At 34.6% G+C, this 15875-nt stretch overlaps 1 protein-coding gene across 1 annotated transcript; it reads left to right on the forward strand.

Moving 5' to 3' along the window:
- The first annotated feature begins 2813 nt into the window (after positions 1 to 2813).
- On the forward strand, positions 2814 to 6524 carry LOC136811278 (uncharacterized). Its single transcript, XM_067067893.1, has 3 exons — positions 2814 to 2988; positions 3760 to 3808; positions 5299 to 6524. The coding sequence occupies exons 1-3, from the start codon at positions 2899 to 2901 to the stop codon at positions 5538 to 5540; spliced, it is 381 nt and encodes a 126-aa protein (XP_066923994.1). The 5' UTR covers positions 2814 to 2898; the 3' UTR covers positions 5541 to 6524.
- Positions 6525 to 15875: the final 9351 nt, after the last annotated feature.

Below are 15875 nucleotides of genomic sequence, written 5' to 3' on the forward strand. Positions count from 1 at the left end.
ACTGTATTTTTTATTCAATCATATTTAAACCAAATCTTTAGACAACTATGAGGCTAGGTATAGGATCGGCAGTGAATGGCAGCAAAAATTACGCTCGGTATCCAACTGTCCAATACAACACCGAATACAATGTGGAGATTCACCAGCGAGACAAAAGTGGAGGTGTTTACAAATATTCCATCCTTCTCAATGGAGAAGAAATTCACTCAATAGATAATACACAAGCTCAACAATTTTATGACATGAAAGTTTACATTTCCGATCCTTGGTTCCCGGCATGCAATGGTTGGATTAAACATGTCAAAATTACTAACTTTTTATAATATTTTATTTATTAAAGATCTTAAGGAACGTTTTTAGTACCTTAAAGATGGATATTTTGAGACGAATTTAATTCTAGCAGATGGTTGAAAAAGTTTTTTCGTAACAAATTTAATTGGTGGTTATAGGGTAATATTTCTTGCTAAAAATCGTTATTCTAAGACAAAAAAGTAAAATCAAATTATGAAAAGAACTTTAAAAATGCACATTTTTTCAGCGTTTTACGGTTAAAATCTCATTGTGAAACAAGACTTCGTTTTAGAGATATGAAGCTTCAAGCACGCCAAGTTGGAGATTAAAAAAAATTGAGATGGAATATTTTCAAAGCAAAAAAGCTAATTAATCAACGTTTGATTGACAGCTCTCTTTTATGCGATTTTGATGAATTTTTTTCAATTTTAATGGTTAAACCTATGCACATCGGGGATGTCCTTAATTTGGACCGAAAACACAAAATACTACTTTGTCACGCCTTTTTATTCATTAAAAATGTTCACAACTCGGATCCCAACCGTGATGAGGATAGGAAAGAGCGATCTCTCAAAGACCTTGTTCACAGTCGTAAATTTTCTTTAAAAGCCTTAACACTAATTGACCACTTATTTTTTTAGAAATACCCAATTAGTAGTAGTTTATAAAAAAAAATATAATAAAACATATTACTTGTTATCCAAATCCTTACTAAGATTAGCGTCACTCTTACGGGATTTTCCCGTCATTTTCCCGGGTTAGGCGGCATCGGATTTAAATGGGCTTTGTTCTAAAGGTACAGAAAATCAGGGAATGTAAGGGAAAGGTAATCTTATGCAAAACAAAAATAACATATTTTCAGCTTTTCGAAATATTCATATTTTGTCATAATATACGAAGCATAACCAGGTAACTTTTAACACGCTCATTTTTAGAAATTTAGGGGGGAAATGTTTGACGTCATAATTGTTTAGGAGGTATTAGTGTTATTTATAGCTTTATTCCTTCAAGAGCAATGTATCAAAATTTGCCAGTTTAACCACAATGATTTATGTATCGACTTTTGTGCTCTTACAAAAATCGTATGTATTATCTAAAACGAAAAGTTTTTCTTTGATTCCATTTATCAAAGTCACACCTTTTAAAGATCAATTTATTTGTTATATAATATCACACTTGAGGGAAAGAACATAATTGAAAAGACATAAAAAACACTTAGTAGAAACCACTCTTATCTGTTTGTTTATTCTCCTCGTGCATAAATTACGAGAAAGAAGAAAAAAATGAATGGGTGACCGGTTAATGATATGTGGCGAAGTAGTGCTATGCAAACCTTCCAACCTAATTTAGATCGCTTCCAAATCATTTGTGGTTGTAAGACTTCGTGGGAGTTGCCCTTTTTTTCAAATATTATGACTTTGATTGTAGAAAATACCGAAATTTTTGTAAGAAAACATTTTTGCACTGATTAATTCCTGATGCTTTTTTTCTTTTCTAGTTGACATTTCTGGCATTACGTTTATTCCGGTTCGTAAAATTTCCTTTTCATTTCAACTTAAACTTTAAAAACACTCTTCAAACAGTTCTTGTAAGATTTTTTTAGGAGTTGAGGGTAAAAAAATAACAGCCTGAAAGTCGATGGAGATTGATATTCCCAGGTATAAAAATGGGCCAAAATATCGTCCCCGTTGAAATAATATTCTCTAAAAAGTCGAGTTTCAGTCATTTATTTTTATCCCCACTGGCTGAAAAAATCTTAACGGGTCTGTGAGAAGGGGGTGTGGTTTCGTAGAGGCCCTGGAATTTTGATGGCACAATTGATGATGTTTGACAACTTCGTGAATTCGAGTAGCACCTTGTATAAGTTTTGGTTCCTTAATAGTTCATTAGGTGTTTATCCAAAAATACCAACTTCCTTGGTAATTAAGATGAAGAGCAATAGAATAGCCTAGAAATCTAAGCTAGTTTGATTCAGTTACTAATTTGTTGGTGTGACTGAAAGCCTTGTAAAAAATGTATGAAAAGTGAGTTCCAAGGCACAAGGAGGAGAGGTAGACCAGCGAAAAGATGGCAAGATGTTATTAGGGAAGACACTGACCATTGGCAGAACAGTACGTTTGCAATATATTGAATTGGCATGAGAAGGTCAACAAGTGGGTGAAACCTCACTCAGAGGTGTGCCAGGGTTTTTCCGAAACTTTCCCCGGACATACCCAGTGGCGTAGACAAAAAGTAGGCAAAATTTGTCTAGAAGCGGAGATTTCTTTAACAATATCATAAATTGCGCCGTGAAACATTTCTAACACTTTTGAGACTGAATTTGGAACTCTCCTGTCTATTATGAAATGTATAGTCATTTATAATGTATAAATAGTGAATGAAGTATTTTTCCTGATTTATATTTTTTTCCCGATACAATTGCAAGATGGTAAGTTGTCAAGGATAAATTGAGCACTCTTCAAATCAATCAACAAATATTTTCCTCATTCCCTCATTTAGTATTAAATTAAATTAATATTACTTTTTTTAGACGAAAAGTTATTATTCAGACAAATCTAAGTACATGGTTCGTTGAATTCTCATTCGACGGATGCAGACTAAATAGCTATGGTTTTGTTTGGAGGAAGGAAATCTCAATATTTTCTATTGGTATTGTTGAGTATTGTACGCATAAATGCTTCAAAATGTTGGCCAAAGGTAAGGAAAGTTTTTTAGAGTTTGAATAAAGACTCTATCTAGCCTTGATTGGATGACGGCGATTAAGTAGCTCGATAGTATATGCATGGTCATTATAATTACATAGTTTCTTTATAATGACTATGGTACATGGGAAATCTCAGTTTTTAGCTTTCGCGCCTGCGGACTGAAAAAAAGATTCTAGTTGTTTTGCGAATATAAAAGATTAGACTAGCAAACTAGTATGTTAATTAATCATGTCAGAGGGCGGGAACATAAAGGCGGCGGGCGTTTGCTAGAATAGGAGCTGCGTAGGAGAGCGAGCAAAAATTGGTGAGAGGTTGCTTTCAGCCCTTGCCGCCGACAAATTTTTCCTACGCTTACCTAACTCCTGCGCTCACTTCTCCCGCGTGATACCGTTCCAGCCCGACTGGCGTGCCAGTCTAATAAAAGATTCATGTGGCAATGTTTATGTTTGAAAAGAGGGTATTGCTAATCCTTTTTTGATGTTTTTTTTTCGTTTTTTATCAAACCCGGGGAGGGGATTCCTTCGATTCCAAAACGTGCAGTGCTTTTTCAAAAATGGAAAAACTTTCGGTTTTCGAGGATCCTGTTCGCACTTCCTCATCTTCTGCCAACCCTAGTACCCCCCTGGGTTATTTATCTGATAAAGATTTGCATATTCACTCAATTCAACTATGTTCGAAATTTGATTTTAGTCCATAATAAAATCCTTTCCTTCAAAAACACAAAGAAAATGGAGTGAAGAAGTTCAATTCTATTTTTTTTCAGATTCCAGAGAACAATCATGGCATACAGCCAACCACTATAGTGAATGAAGGTAAGTATTTTTTATATCAATACGTCCTTTTTCTAACAAAGAATGTTTTTAGAAAAAGTATAAAAGAATACTTTTTCAATGGTACTAAAAACCCTTGTCTAACTCTAGTCTAATTGTCTAATTTTAGCTTTCAGCAAAGATTTATTATACACTGGATATACAGGGTGTCCCTAATAAAAGTATCGAGTTTGAACATGCGATTGAGTAGAAAGTTTTAAGTGTGTATTCACAAAATTGTATTTTAAGCTCTCCCTCTTTTTTCTTTGTCATTACGTAACAATAAAAACATACCCTGCCTGTTTACAAATGCAACGAAATTACGATCATGAGAAAAACGCAACAATTAAAACATGTTTGTAAAGAATCGTATGTAAAACTATGAAAATAATAAAAATGGAATGTATGGAACAATAAAAAAGTAAAACTAGGCAGCGGTAGAAATTGATTAATTTATACGTTGTAACTACCTTTTGTAATGAGCCTATGTGATGGAGAACAACGTTCTTATATTTTAGCGATAACACACACAAACTTTTTTACTCAATTGCATGTTCAAACTCGATACTTTTATTAGGGACACCCTGTACAAGTAACAGATTTTTGCTGATTTCTCGTGTACTAGCTATGTCCGCAGTAATGATAGTATTGCTCACTCTCCTTCCCTCATTAAATGGTTTTTCGAAGCATTTTTATTGCATTTCTTATCGAAAACCACTCATCCAATTCCCAAAGGAGACTTAAAACTTTCCTGTGAGAGTCATATTCTTTCACTTAATTGCTAATTATAAGTCGTTATGACGTTTCAAGCTGTGAGAAAGATACAAAAGACGTCTTGTGTATAAGAAATTTAACGTTGACACCGGAAATTTTCAAACTTCAACCTAAAAAAAACCACCTTGCCACCACGTGCCTCCAAAGGATTTTCATACCACAGTGGAGCCAAGACACTCAATTATTATGTATGTTAATTTCAGCTCTTCTGGGAACAGCCTTGGAAAGATATTTCCAATTCAAAATTTTGTGTCACTATAAGCATTTTGGCTGGATATCTTGTCTAAAGATATTTTTCTCTCATTAGATTTCACAAATGTATCTGGCTTGGAATACTAGCCTTACTTTCAAACTCTTTTTTCTGCAAATGTACAAAAAGAAAGAGCTAGAGAACTTTTTAAAAATAAGGCAGATAAACATTTTTAAAATCAGACATCTTCGAGCCGCCATGACAGTTGTCCTTTGCGGACAAAGCTAGAACATCAATTGTTTTCTGAAACAAAGGACATACAATGATCGCTCTCCATCGTTTTATGAGTCGTTTATCCAGTGTATAATAAATCTTTGCTTTCAGATTTAATAAAAAAACGTTGGAAATTTTGAAATTGTTCAAAAAATGTTGCGTGCATAACTAGTGACACGTCCCTTTAAATCCTATTTTCCTGAATAACTCTCCCCCAGAGGACACTGTTGTAATATTTTTAACATTTTTTTTTCAGCCGAAGATCTACAGCCAAACAATTTACTTCTTTTCATTCCAATTCTATCCAATGAATGGATTGTACAATTACATTTCAAAATTCTTACCGAGCATGCTGGTGGAAGCAATTGGTGTAATATAATACATGTCACAAAGGGTCAAAACAATTTTGTTTACGGAGATCGAACACCAGCCACCTTCTTTAATAAGGTGAAAAAGTTTTTGAAAAAAATCTTTATCAACCCTTCAACGCCAAAATAAAATTTCTGCCTCATTGAAATCTTATTCATTTTCACAATTATCCAAAATCACCTATAATTTTTGTTTGAAGCACTAAATTCTAGGCAGAGAAAAAACCTTCTGCAATGTGCCAAAATTAATTCAAAAATACTTTAAAAAAAACTTTAAATTAATATTTCTTTGATTCCTTCCTTCTTCTCGCCGAATTAGTTCACGCCATTTAACTTATTTGCTTTTTACTTTCAGACGGACTGTATTTTTTATTTAATCATATTTGAAAAATCTTTAGGCAACTTCGCTACTAAGTATAGGATCGGCAGTGAATGGCAGCAAAAATTACGCTCGGTATCTAACAGTCCAATACAACACCGAATACAATGTGGAGATTCACCAGCGATACAAAAGTGGAGGTGTTTACAAATATTCCACTCTTCTCAATGGAGAAGAAATTCACTCAACAGATAATACACAAGCTCAACAATTTTATGACATGAAAGTTTACATTTCCGATCCTTGGCTTCCGGCATGCAATGGTTGGATTAAATATATCAAAATTACTAACTTTTTATAATTTTTTATGGACTTTTAGAATTTTATAGCTAAAAAGGCACATTTATTCAGCGTTTTACGGTGAAAATCTCATTGTGAAACAAGACTTAGTTTTAGCGATATGAAGCTTCAAGTACGCCAATTTGGAGATTAAAAAAAATTGAGATGGAAAACTTTCAAAGCAAAAAAGCTAATTAATTAATGTTTGATTGACAGCTCTCTTTTATGCGATTTTGATGAAATTTTTTAATTTTAATGGTTAAAACTATGCATTTTCAAAGTCTAATACATAGCTCGTTAATGAAAAGCTGGTTGAATATAATTCTTGCAGCATTTTTGTCACTTTTCAGGGTAAAAGTTCCGACAGGGTTCCAAATTTACCAAGCATTCATACCTGACAGGGTCCACTTTTCAAGCTCCAGCGGGACATCCCTACCTCGCCCGCCAGGGGAGCGCACCTCTGACATATGATTTAGTATTTAACGGTATTAGATTAAAACTTTGATATAACGATAACTACTGACGATTATATTACGTAATTATAACAATAATGTCTTCAATTTGTAAAACTATATGAAGACCAAGCCACTTAAAATCAATTGCACATTTTAAACATGCATATTTTTTCTTGTACATATGTTGTGCGCAGTTTTGTAATTTTTGCGCACTTTTGTAATTTCTGCCCTGTTTTGTAATTTTTTTGTGCACTTTTGTAATTTCTGCGCAGTTTTGTATTTTTTCTGCAATTTTGTAAATTTGAGCTGCGCACTTTTGTAATTGCCCCCCTTGCGCACTTTTGCAATTTCAGAAAAAAATCGTACATTTTTATCCAATTTTTTTTTTTTTTTTTTTTTATTTCAATCTCTTTTATCACCAAGAATTGGTATAAATATATGCGTTAAAAATTTGTTCTCTAGATATATCATATAGATTATCTACAAGTTTTCGTTTTTCATAAAAAAAAGAAATGTTAAAAAGGCACTCATGTGGGATTACCGGGTGTCTAAAGGAGAGATTGCGCTGTCAAACGGGGCCTACCCGAAGGTACTGCAGCAATCTTGCCTTCAGGACTACCACGTGGCCCCCATGAGGCCGAACGGCCTAAAAAAAATCTAGAGGAAGCACACTAAAGGAATCCCCGTTGATTTGAGACGCTCGGGGAATTGCTCCAAAAAGAATATTAGAAAAAGGACTAAAGAGAACAAAACAAAACAAAACAAAAACCGCACAGTTCGTAGTTCGAAGTGTAAGATTCTAAGTACGTAGTGATGTCAAACAAGTGATGTCGTATCAACCTTACAAATAAAAACAAAAAAAAAACAAAAAAAAAAAACAAACGATATTCTAGCATAATAATATTTCAACAATAGTAAAAAGAAAAACTCCTAACAGAGACCACCACTAAACCAGGCGCGAAGATTTAGCGGGGAAGCATTTTTTTATAAAGACGGGCGGTTTTGGATTTTTTCAAAAAATAATATAAATTTTTAAATATAGCACACCTTTAAGTACTATAGAGCGAAAACTCAACTTTCCAAAAACTATAAACACTTTATATCCAGTACATTAGAGACCATGCCAAAGTTTAATATTGGGATTTTCAAATTTCCAACATGGGGTCATGTCCCGAAATCACTTTCGATTTTGCACGGGTTTTTTGAGATTCCGGATCAAGAATAAGGAGAAGAAGACAGGTAGAAGGTTGGAGAAAGAAGTTGAAACACATGGAAATCCAATCCATTCCTATCTTGAGAAGAAGGTAAGCATAAATGTCTTTCTGATCTTATGTATATTGTCTAGATATTAATGGTCAAAACTTGGAAAAGCTTGCACTCTTCTCAGTGCCCCATTTTTAGCCTTGATGCCTGATGCTAAAAAGAAAACTAGATCATAGATGTTTTAAATCCCTGTGTACCTTTTCATACGTTGTTCCCTGTGTATCTTTTACGCTCCCTGTGTACCTTTTTGTATGCTCCCTGCGCCCCTTTTTGTACGTTCCTTCTGTGGTCCTTTTTGTACGTTCCCGTAAACTTCTTTAATATTGAATTCAATCAATTGAATAAATTTTCTTCGCTTGCTCAAAATAATGGCTCAGCATATATCCATGGCAAAAATAGCCCTAACCGTCAACCGTTGAGTCTCACCCTTTTAAAGCCTTTTTTTCTCGGGAGATTTCAGCGAAACTGCACATTTGGTATTGATTACTGTAAAGAGATTTTTGAATTGAAGTTTTGAATTTTTCTTTCCTTTCACATTCAGGTGCAAGGATTACAAATTCAACAAAGTTTGATAACCTCTACCAATACAATGTAGTGTAACTTGCTGGCAATGATGTAATGATAATGTTGCTCAATTTTATAAGAACAATGAGGCTCAAAAATGCCAAAAAAATAAGAACAACTTAAGAACAGTTGAGAGGCTGAAGTTAGAGAGTTATAGCAAAAAGAATCATTGGTTTCTAAAATCCTCTAAATAGTAAAGTAAATAGCCAGAACTTGTTTTTTACCTTAGAAAAAATAAGAACAAAATAAGAACAATTCAAAGTCAAAGGGCCAAAAAAATAAGAACAGCCGAGCCTCAGCAAAAATTTACTGGTTCTTATAAAAAAAAAGTGTATTGTTCCAAGATGTGATTTAATGATCAATGATACAAATGTCATAGAGTTTAGTTTATCAAGACTCAAATTTCACAGAAAAAGTTTGCTGGAAAGTGTTGTAAATATTTAGCAATAACTAAATGTGAGAATTTCTATTTGTGAATGGTATATTATGATGGTTTGAAATATTGATGACAAGGAAGTTTTTCATATGAAATTAAGGTGTACAACATATTTCGATACATCCCAAATTCATTGCCATATTTTCATATTGGTCCCTTAGACAGTCTCAAGATATTTTGGCACTTTCTTACTCGGATGAGTCTTAGAATAATCAACTTGTATATCTAATATTTTATTTCCTTAATATTAAGGTAAAAACCAATGTTAGTTAAATAAAGTACATTTATTTTTGTGTTAAAATGATTATCATTTGCATGCAATTTTTTAACAAGTTTATAGACTTAGGGAGTGATCAGAAAGTATCTACTAGGGGGGGGGGGTGGAGGATTCTAGGGGGGGGCTCCAAAATTTTTTCGAGGGTTTAGGGGGGGGTTTCAAATCTTTTGGGCAACTCAAGAGAAAATGAAGGAAGTCTAATTTCATAGTTTTACGTTTCAAGATTTCAAAAAGTTTGTCAAAAAGACAACTCAGAATTTATTTTATTGGATATATGTACATGTCATACTAACATTATTTGGGCATCATTGCCTTGCCCTTTTGGTTTGTAGCATTGAGCTAGATGAGGGAAGTAGATTAGTAGCTTTCGCAGCTCATCAGAGTGGTTTGAAAAAGTACTTTTTAGAAAGAAATTTGTCTTTTAGCTAAAATGGTGGTGAAAAACATTTTCTCCCGTCGGCGCAAACCATGGTTGTGCCTCCTTAGTCTCTACTAATATCTTATAAATTACATACACAGAGCTTTGACAGACCCTGGAAAACCTGAAAAATATAGGTTTATAGGGAAATTTCAAACTCAGAGAATTTTATTTTTCAGACTCCTTTTAACAACAGAATAGCTTGTATTTTAGGGTCTCGAGTACCTGATCTTCAAAATTTTCTCCCTTCGGGGCCAACCATGGTGGCCCCTCAGGATATTTTGAGTAATTGAGATGCCTCTGTAATGTAGGGAGATTGTGTATCAGGGAAAATAAGCCGTAATTTTCTCCCAAAACTTAGGGAAACTCAGAGAAAATAACTCGTTGATTCTTATTTTAACCCTGGACCAGTTTAGGAGATCACACTACCATTTTGATTGACATTTACACCACGGGTTCTTTTCCTTTGTTTACTTCAGAGAAATTCCGTCGTAACCATGGAAATCGACGGAAAAAATCCCGTGGTGCAAACGTCAATCAAAATGGTAAATCTCCTAAAGGACTATACTCAACTTTACAGGGCTAAACTATCTCCCTTACCTAATTTTGACATAAAAAACTGTCATACAAACAAATAATACTCTTTGTACCGCATCTGTAAGAAAATTTTTTTTTGCGTAAAAATTTTTCTAGTAGGGGGGGGGCGAAAGGGGGGGGGGGTGCGAAAAAATATTGGGCCTTATGAGGGGGGTTCGAAATTTTTTTCCAGGCTAGGGGAGGGGGTGCGAAAGTTTTTTGGGATTTTTCAAAATATCCTCCACTCCGCCCCCTAGTAGATACTTTCTGACCACTCCCTTATATCATCTGTGAACATGTCTATGTCTTTGAAATAACGACAATTGTTATGGTTATATTTTGTTTTGCATCGGATATTGCTTAATAAAAGGCTTTAATGAATCTAAGTTACTAAGTTGAGGCTTTATCTGTGGGGTTCGACTGCGACTGCGACTACGACTTACAATCCACGCTCTGGGCTATTGGAGGAAATATTTAACCACATCTTTGTGGCTCTTGTTTTTTCATAGAATTATCTTACTTTTTCAGTACCAAAATTTTATTTTTCGTTTTGAGCCAGAATACTATTCAACATTTTTGAAAAGTTGAAAAGTGAGAAACACATAAAAAAAAGAAATTTTTACTACTGGTTGAAAAATTATGACATTAAACTTTTTTTTCTAAGTTTGAATCCGATTTTCCGACAGGTCCTTTGGCCCTCTAGGCTTCTTGTTTACTTTTATAAGGGGTTTGTCTCGTTTAGTTTTCAAATTGAACAGAAAAAACACACAAACAAAACAAAACCCGAAAGTAATTTTTCATAAAATTCGGCATTGTTTTTTGAGCTTATTACTTATTTTAAAAATTTTTATTTGATCGCCCAGTTCGGGGTGAATTATCTGAAATAAATATGTGCTATGTGGAGATACGATCGTTCTTTTTTATGTTACTTTCAATGAGGTCAATTTGAACAAGTTCTTTATTGAAGTGGTAAACGTTGTTTTTTTATAAGAACATCCAAAAATTTTGAAGCCTTCAGATGATCTTAAACTTTTTGAGTTTTAAGCTTAAAAATTTTCTTAACATGTTCTTATTTTCACCATTTTTTGATAATTTTTGCCCATTTTTCTAAGAACCCAGCTGTTTTAGAGTCGGTAAAGCCTTAAAATGTTCTTAGTTTGTTCTTAACATTTCGGCCATCGAAGTCTTATGTTCTTATAAAGTTTGCTCTTATAAAGAAACGTGTGGTAGAATTACAAATTTTGAGGAATTTCATTTAGATAGGGTTGGCAACACTTTTTTTTAAGAACCAATAAATTTTTAATGAGGCTCGGCTGTTTTTATTTTCTTGCTACTTTGAATTGTTCTTATCTTGCCTGGGGGTGGGGGTACTACCCTTGTCGACTGATGGGGGTGCTGCAAATTTTTTTTCCGTGAACGGACGGAAGTATCTTCGACGGTCAGAAGTATCTTCGACGGTTAGAAGTATCATCTTTTGACGGCCCCTTTTCCCTTTCCTATCTTTCACCTTATCTGTTTTTTCTACTTTCTGAGACTTAGTTTCTCATTTCTGACTGAGTTTTCATACCTGTCAATCATTTGTCCATCAATTTCGACCTGTCTAATTTTCGCACCGAGTGGGATTCGAACCATCACCAAATAAAGACCTTCAGATTCGGAAGCCAGCGCTCTATCCGTTGAGCCATCGCCGCACAGCAAATTCACACAATTCATAACATATTATACCAAACTGGCAAAAGACGGGGGTAATGTTATTATAATATGGGTAAAAGTACCCCTTTTTTTAACTGACTGAAATTCGAGCCGTTACTAGCAACCCTGCGGGACCCAAGGCGCCGAGTATGCACCCGGCACAGTGACAAGCCGTTACTAGCAACCGTGACCCTACCTAATTGATTGGTAATGACCCAATACCCCCTAAACCACGGAATGACGGATAGGAAAAATTAAAAATGATACTTCCGACTGTCAAAAGATGATACTTCTGACCGTCGAAGATACTTCCGTCCGTTCACGGAAAAAAAATTAGCGGGGGTGCTCCGCTGAGGTTCGAAAAAATGACCTTACGTGGGACTCGAAATTTGCGAAAAAAATGACCCTGAATGGGACTGAAATTCCAAAATGTTCTCAAATTTTCTACTTTTCCCCTAAATTTTCCCTACGAGGGATTGATTTTTCTATTTTGGTGTTTTTTGTGACCCTACCTGGGACTCGTGGAGGTTAAAAAAAGGTACCCTGACCAGCGCATCCCCGTAACCCATCTTGCCCTAGTACTCCCCCCCCCCTGGGTCATCTTGTTCTTATTTATAGGACGAAATTGAAGTATTAGAGGATTTACCCAATTTTTACTACTTTACTCCTAAATTGCTTAAAATTCATAGTGATTCTAGAGACTCCACATTATTCTTAAACTGTTTCTATTATTGGCAATTGGCAACCACATTAACGCTCTATATGCATTTTTAATATACCTTTGGAACAATTAAACTAATAAGAAGAAAATTACTAGAATGATTCATACAAAATTGATTATCAGGAAAAATATAACAGAGTGAATTTCTCATGATTGAGCAGATGTTGATGATTGATTGAAACAGTTTTCATTTTAATACAAATTTGGGTTTTCAGAAGTGTAGATTTTTGACATTTTATGGTGCAGTATCATAGTATAGGATAGAAGAGTTGTAAAGTGGAGTACTCGAACACGTACGGGGAACATAAATTTGTTCGAGTTTAAGAAATTTCAAGTTATGGAGTAAGGTTAGGTTTATAAGGTATTATTTAACTGAAGGGTCGAGAAAACTTGTTCGAGTTATAGGTCGGAGTTGCAAAAACTCGATAATCAGCCATACCTGGCACTGCGTACCTATAAAGGTATACCGTGAGCTTGGGTAACTTGCATCAGTGGAGGCTAACATGCATACACGCTTTTTTTTATAAGAATACACTTTATAAGAATGTCCATGATGAAAATGGCCAAAAAACTAAGAATATTCTAAGAATATCACCATCATGGAATTTTGCTATTAAAGCTAAGAAAGCCATTTTAAGAGCATTTTCAATTATAAATTGTCAATTACCCCCAAGTTAGGCTCACTCCTTTTACAAAGGTGCAACTTTATGCTTGAGACGTATGTACTAATAATGTTAAATCTAGTATGAATTATGATCCTAACCTAAGAATGTGCCGTAAGAATATGGATGATTTTCCCAAAAATGTTAAGAATATCCATGATGAAATGGATTTACACCTTTCTTATAAAAAAAAGAAGCGTGTAGCCTTCAAATGAATGACCTGGCTGGTCATCAAAATACAAACTTAAATCAAAACAAAAATGGTAGAGTAGAGCTGCGAGCAGAGCTGCGTAGTTGTATTTTAATGACCAGCCAGGTCATTCATTTGAGGGCTATGCGTGTTAACCTCCACTGATGCAAGTTACCCGATCCCACGGTAAAAGATACAAATTTTCCTTGATCTTGTTTGAAATATTTTTTGGGGTAAGTTTGATGTATACATAACCTTTCATCATTTAAACGTGAAGATTTTAAATTGACATCGTCATAAAATGCAATTTCATACTTTTTTGAGAGCTCTAATACTTTATGCCATATAACGTTAGATGAACGTTGAAACAATGATGTGTGCCAGCTAGTAATGAAAATTTCAAGGTAAAAATTCTCAAACTCCCTTCTTACAGGCCTGGTAGGCCATTCAGTGGAGTTAAAAATAACGAACTTGGGCTAGGGCAAAATGGGTTACGGGGATGCGCCGCTGGTCAGGGAACCTTTTTCAACCTCCACCAGGCCCAGGTAGGGTCACAAAAACACTAAAATAGAAAAATCAGTCCCTCATAGGTGCCTTTTTTTGGAAAATTTGGAATTTCAACTTTTTGAAATTTTACTCCCATTCAGGGTCACTTTTTTCGGAAATTTCGGCAAAATCTTTGAAAAAACGATTCCCACGTAAGGTCTATTTTTCGAACCTCAGCAGAGCACCCCATGTCGGTTGGCAAGGGTAGTACCCCCTCCCCGGGGTAATTTATACCACTCCCCAGCCGAGGGGACCAACATTTTAGTTAGAATTTTTGGGTACTTCCATATTTCCATTGTTTCAGAGAAATTTATCAATCTCATTTTAAAAAGTTCTCTAGCCTTTTCATTTTCTACCTTTGCATAGAAAAAACTTTGAAAGTAAGGCTAGAATACACTATGAGAATATCAAGCTGGATAAATTTGCAAAATCTGATATGAGAAAAACATTAGACAAGAAAAATCTAGCAAAATGCTTTTAGCGACACGAAATTTCTAATTGGAAATATCTTTTCCAAAATTGTTACAAGAAGAGCTAAAAGTATAATTATAATATACATTTTGAGGGTCTTGGTGTCATTGTGGTATGAATTCTTTTGGAGGCACGTGGTTGGTGGCAAGGTGTTTTTTTATGGTTTAAGCTTAAAAATTTCCAGTCTCAACATTCAATTTGTTATACACAAGACATCTTTTACATCTTTCTCACAACTTGAAACGTCATAGGGATATATAATTGGCAATCAAATACACCCCCTTCTCACAGACCCACTAGGGGCTCTTCAGGGAAGAAGACTGAACTATAATATCATTACTGCGGACATAGCTAGAACTAGCCTGGAGATCCATGCTATGATTACTTATTTTATATACTGATGGCGAAATATATAGCATGGTAAGGGATGAGAGTTTGAATTTCCCAGATCCTAATGACGGTTAAAAACACAGCCGCAATCAAATTCTGTTATTTTTTCACTGGTCACGCACTTTCTTAGAGAAAATGCAACTTTCGAAATTTGGTCTTTATTTTAGTAAGTGAGGACAGTACTTAGTTCGAATTTCCCACTGTAAATCTTTTGAGGCAGAAATCTGCCTAACAGGTCATACCCGTCCTGTATACATCACATTATAAAAATACAGGACGGGTCTCCTGTCTAAGCTAGAACATGAAAAATCAGCATATCCAGTGAGTGTATAATAAATTCTTGAGTTAAGGACATAAAGGCTTAAAACTCAAAAAGTCAAGAACATCCGAAAACGTGTATGTACTTCGTTCATACTGTAACTTATTGTACTCTCATTTCTTGTAATAAGAAGAGAAAGAGCTAAACTAGACTAAAAAACAAACACATGCTTAGGTTGAACAAAGCATTTTTGAGATTATAAAAACGTTATCTAAATACCGATGTACTACACTTTCATATCATATGTTGTGCGAGAGAAAAGCGAGAAAAGTCAGGAGGGAGAAAAATTACATAAAAAGTAAAATATCAATGCAGGAATGCAGGTTTTATTGTACTGTTTTTGCATTTTTCATTGGAGAAATTATGTGAAAAGTAATTTAATTACTCGTGGATGAACCTAATTTAAGAAAGGGTTTTAGTTTGAGCACTTGCCTGTTTTTGGCTGGGTAACTAGGTTTTTAGGGTAACTTGTGGCTTGAAAATTTGATTAAATTACTCTTAAAATGTTCTTTTCTCCATTTTGTGACCATTTTTATCCATTTTCCTAAAAAATCGAGTTTTCAAATCAACAAAGCCTTAAACTGTTCTTAACTTGTTGTTAGCATTTCGGCCATCGAAGCCCTATACTGTATTCTTATATAGTTTGTTCTCATAAAAAAACATGGATGATGGATTTGGTGGGATTCTTTCAAACACTGGGAAAATATGAAAATATGGTCGACAATTTTTTTTAGGCACTCTGAGTAAAAATTACCCTTAAATCTCATCGCAGTAGCATCGGGAATTCAGATAAAACCTCACTTCTTTCGGAAATTAAACCGAAAAAC

Source organism: Clytia hemisphaerica, unplaced genomic scaffold, assembly GCF_902728285.1.
Source record: "Clytia hemisphaerica strain Z4C2 unplaced genomic scaffold, Clytia hemisphaerica genome assembly, whole genome shotgun sequence".
In the NCBI taxonomy this organism is placed as follows: domain Eukaryota; kingdom Metazoa; phylum Cnidaria; class Hydrozoa; order Leptothecata; family Clytiidae; genus Clytia; species Clytia hemisphaerica.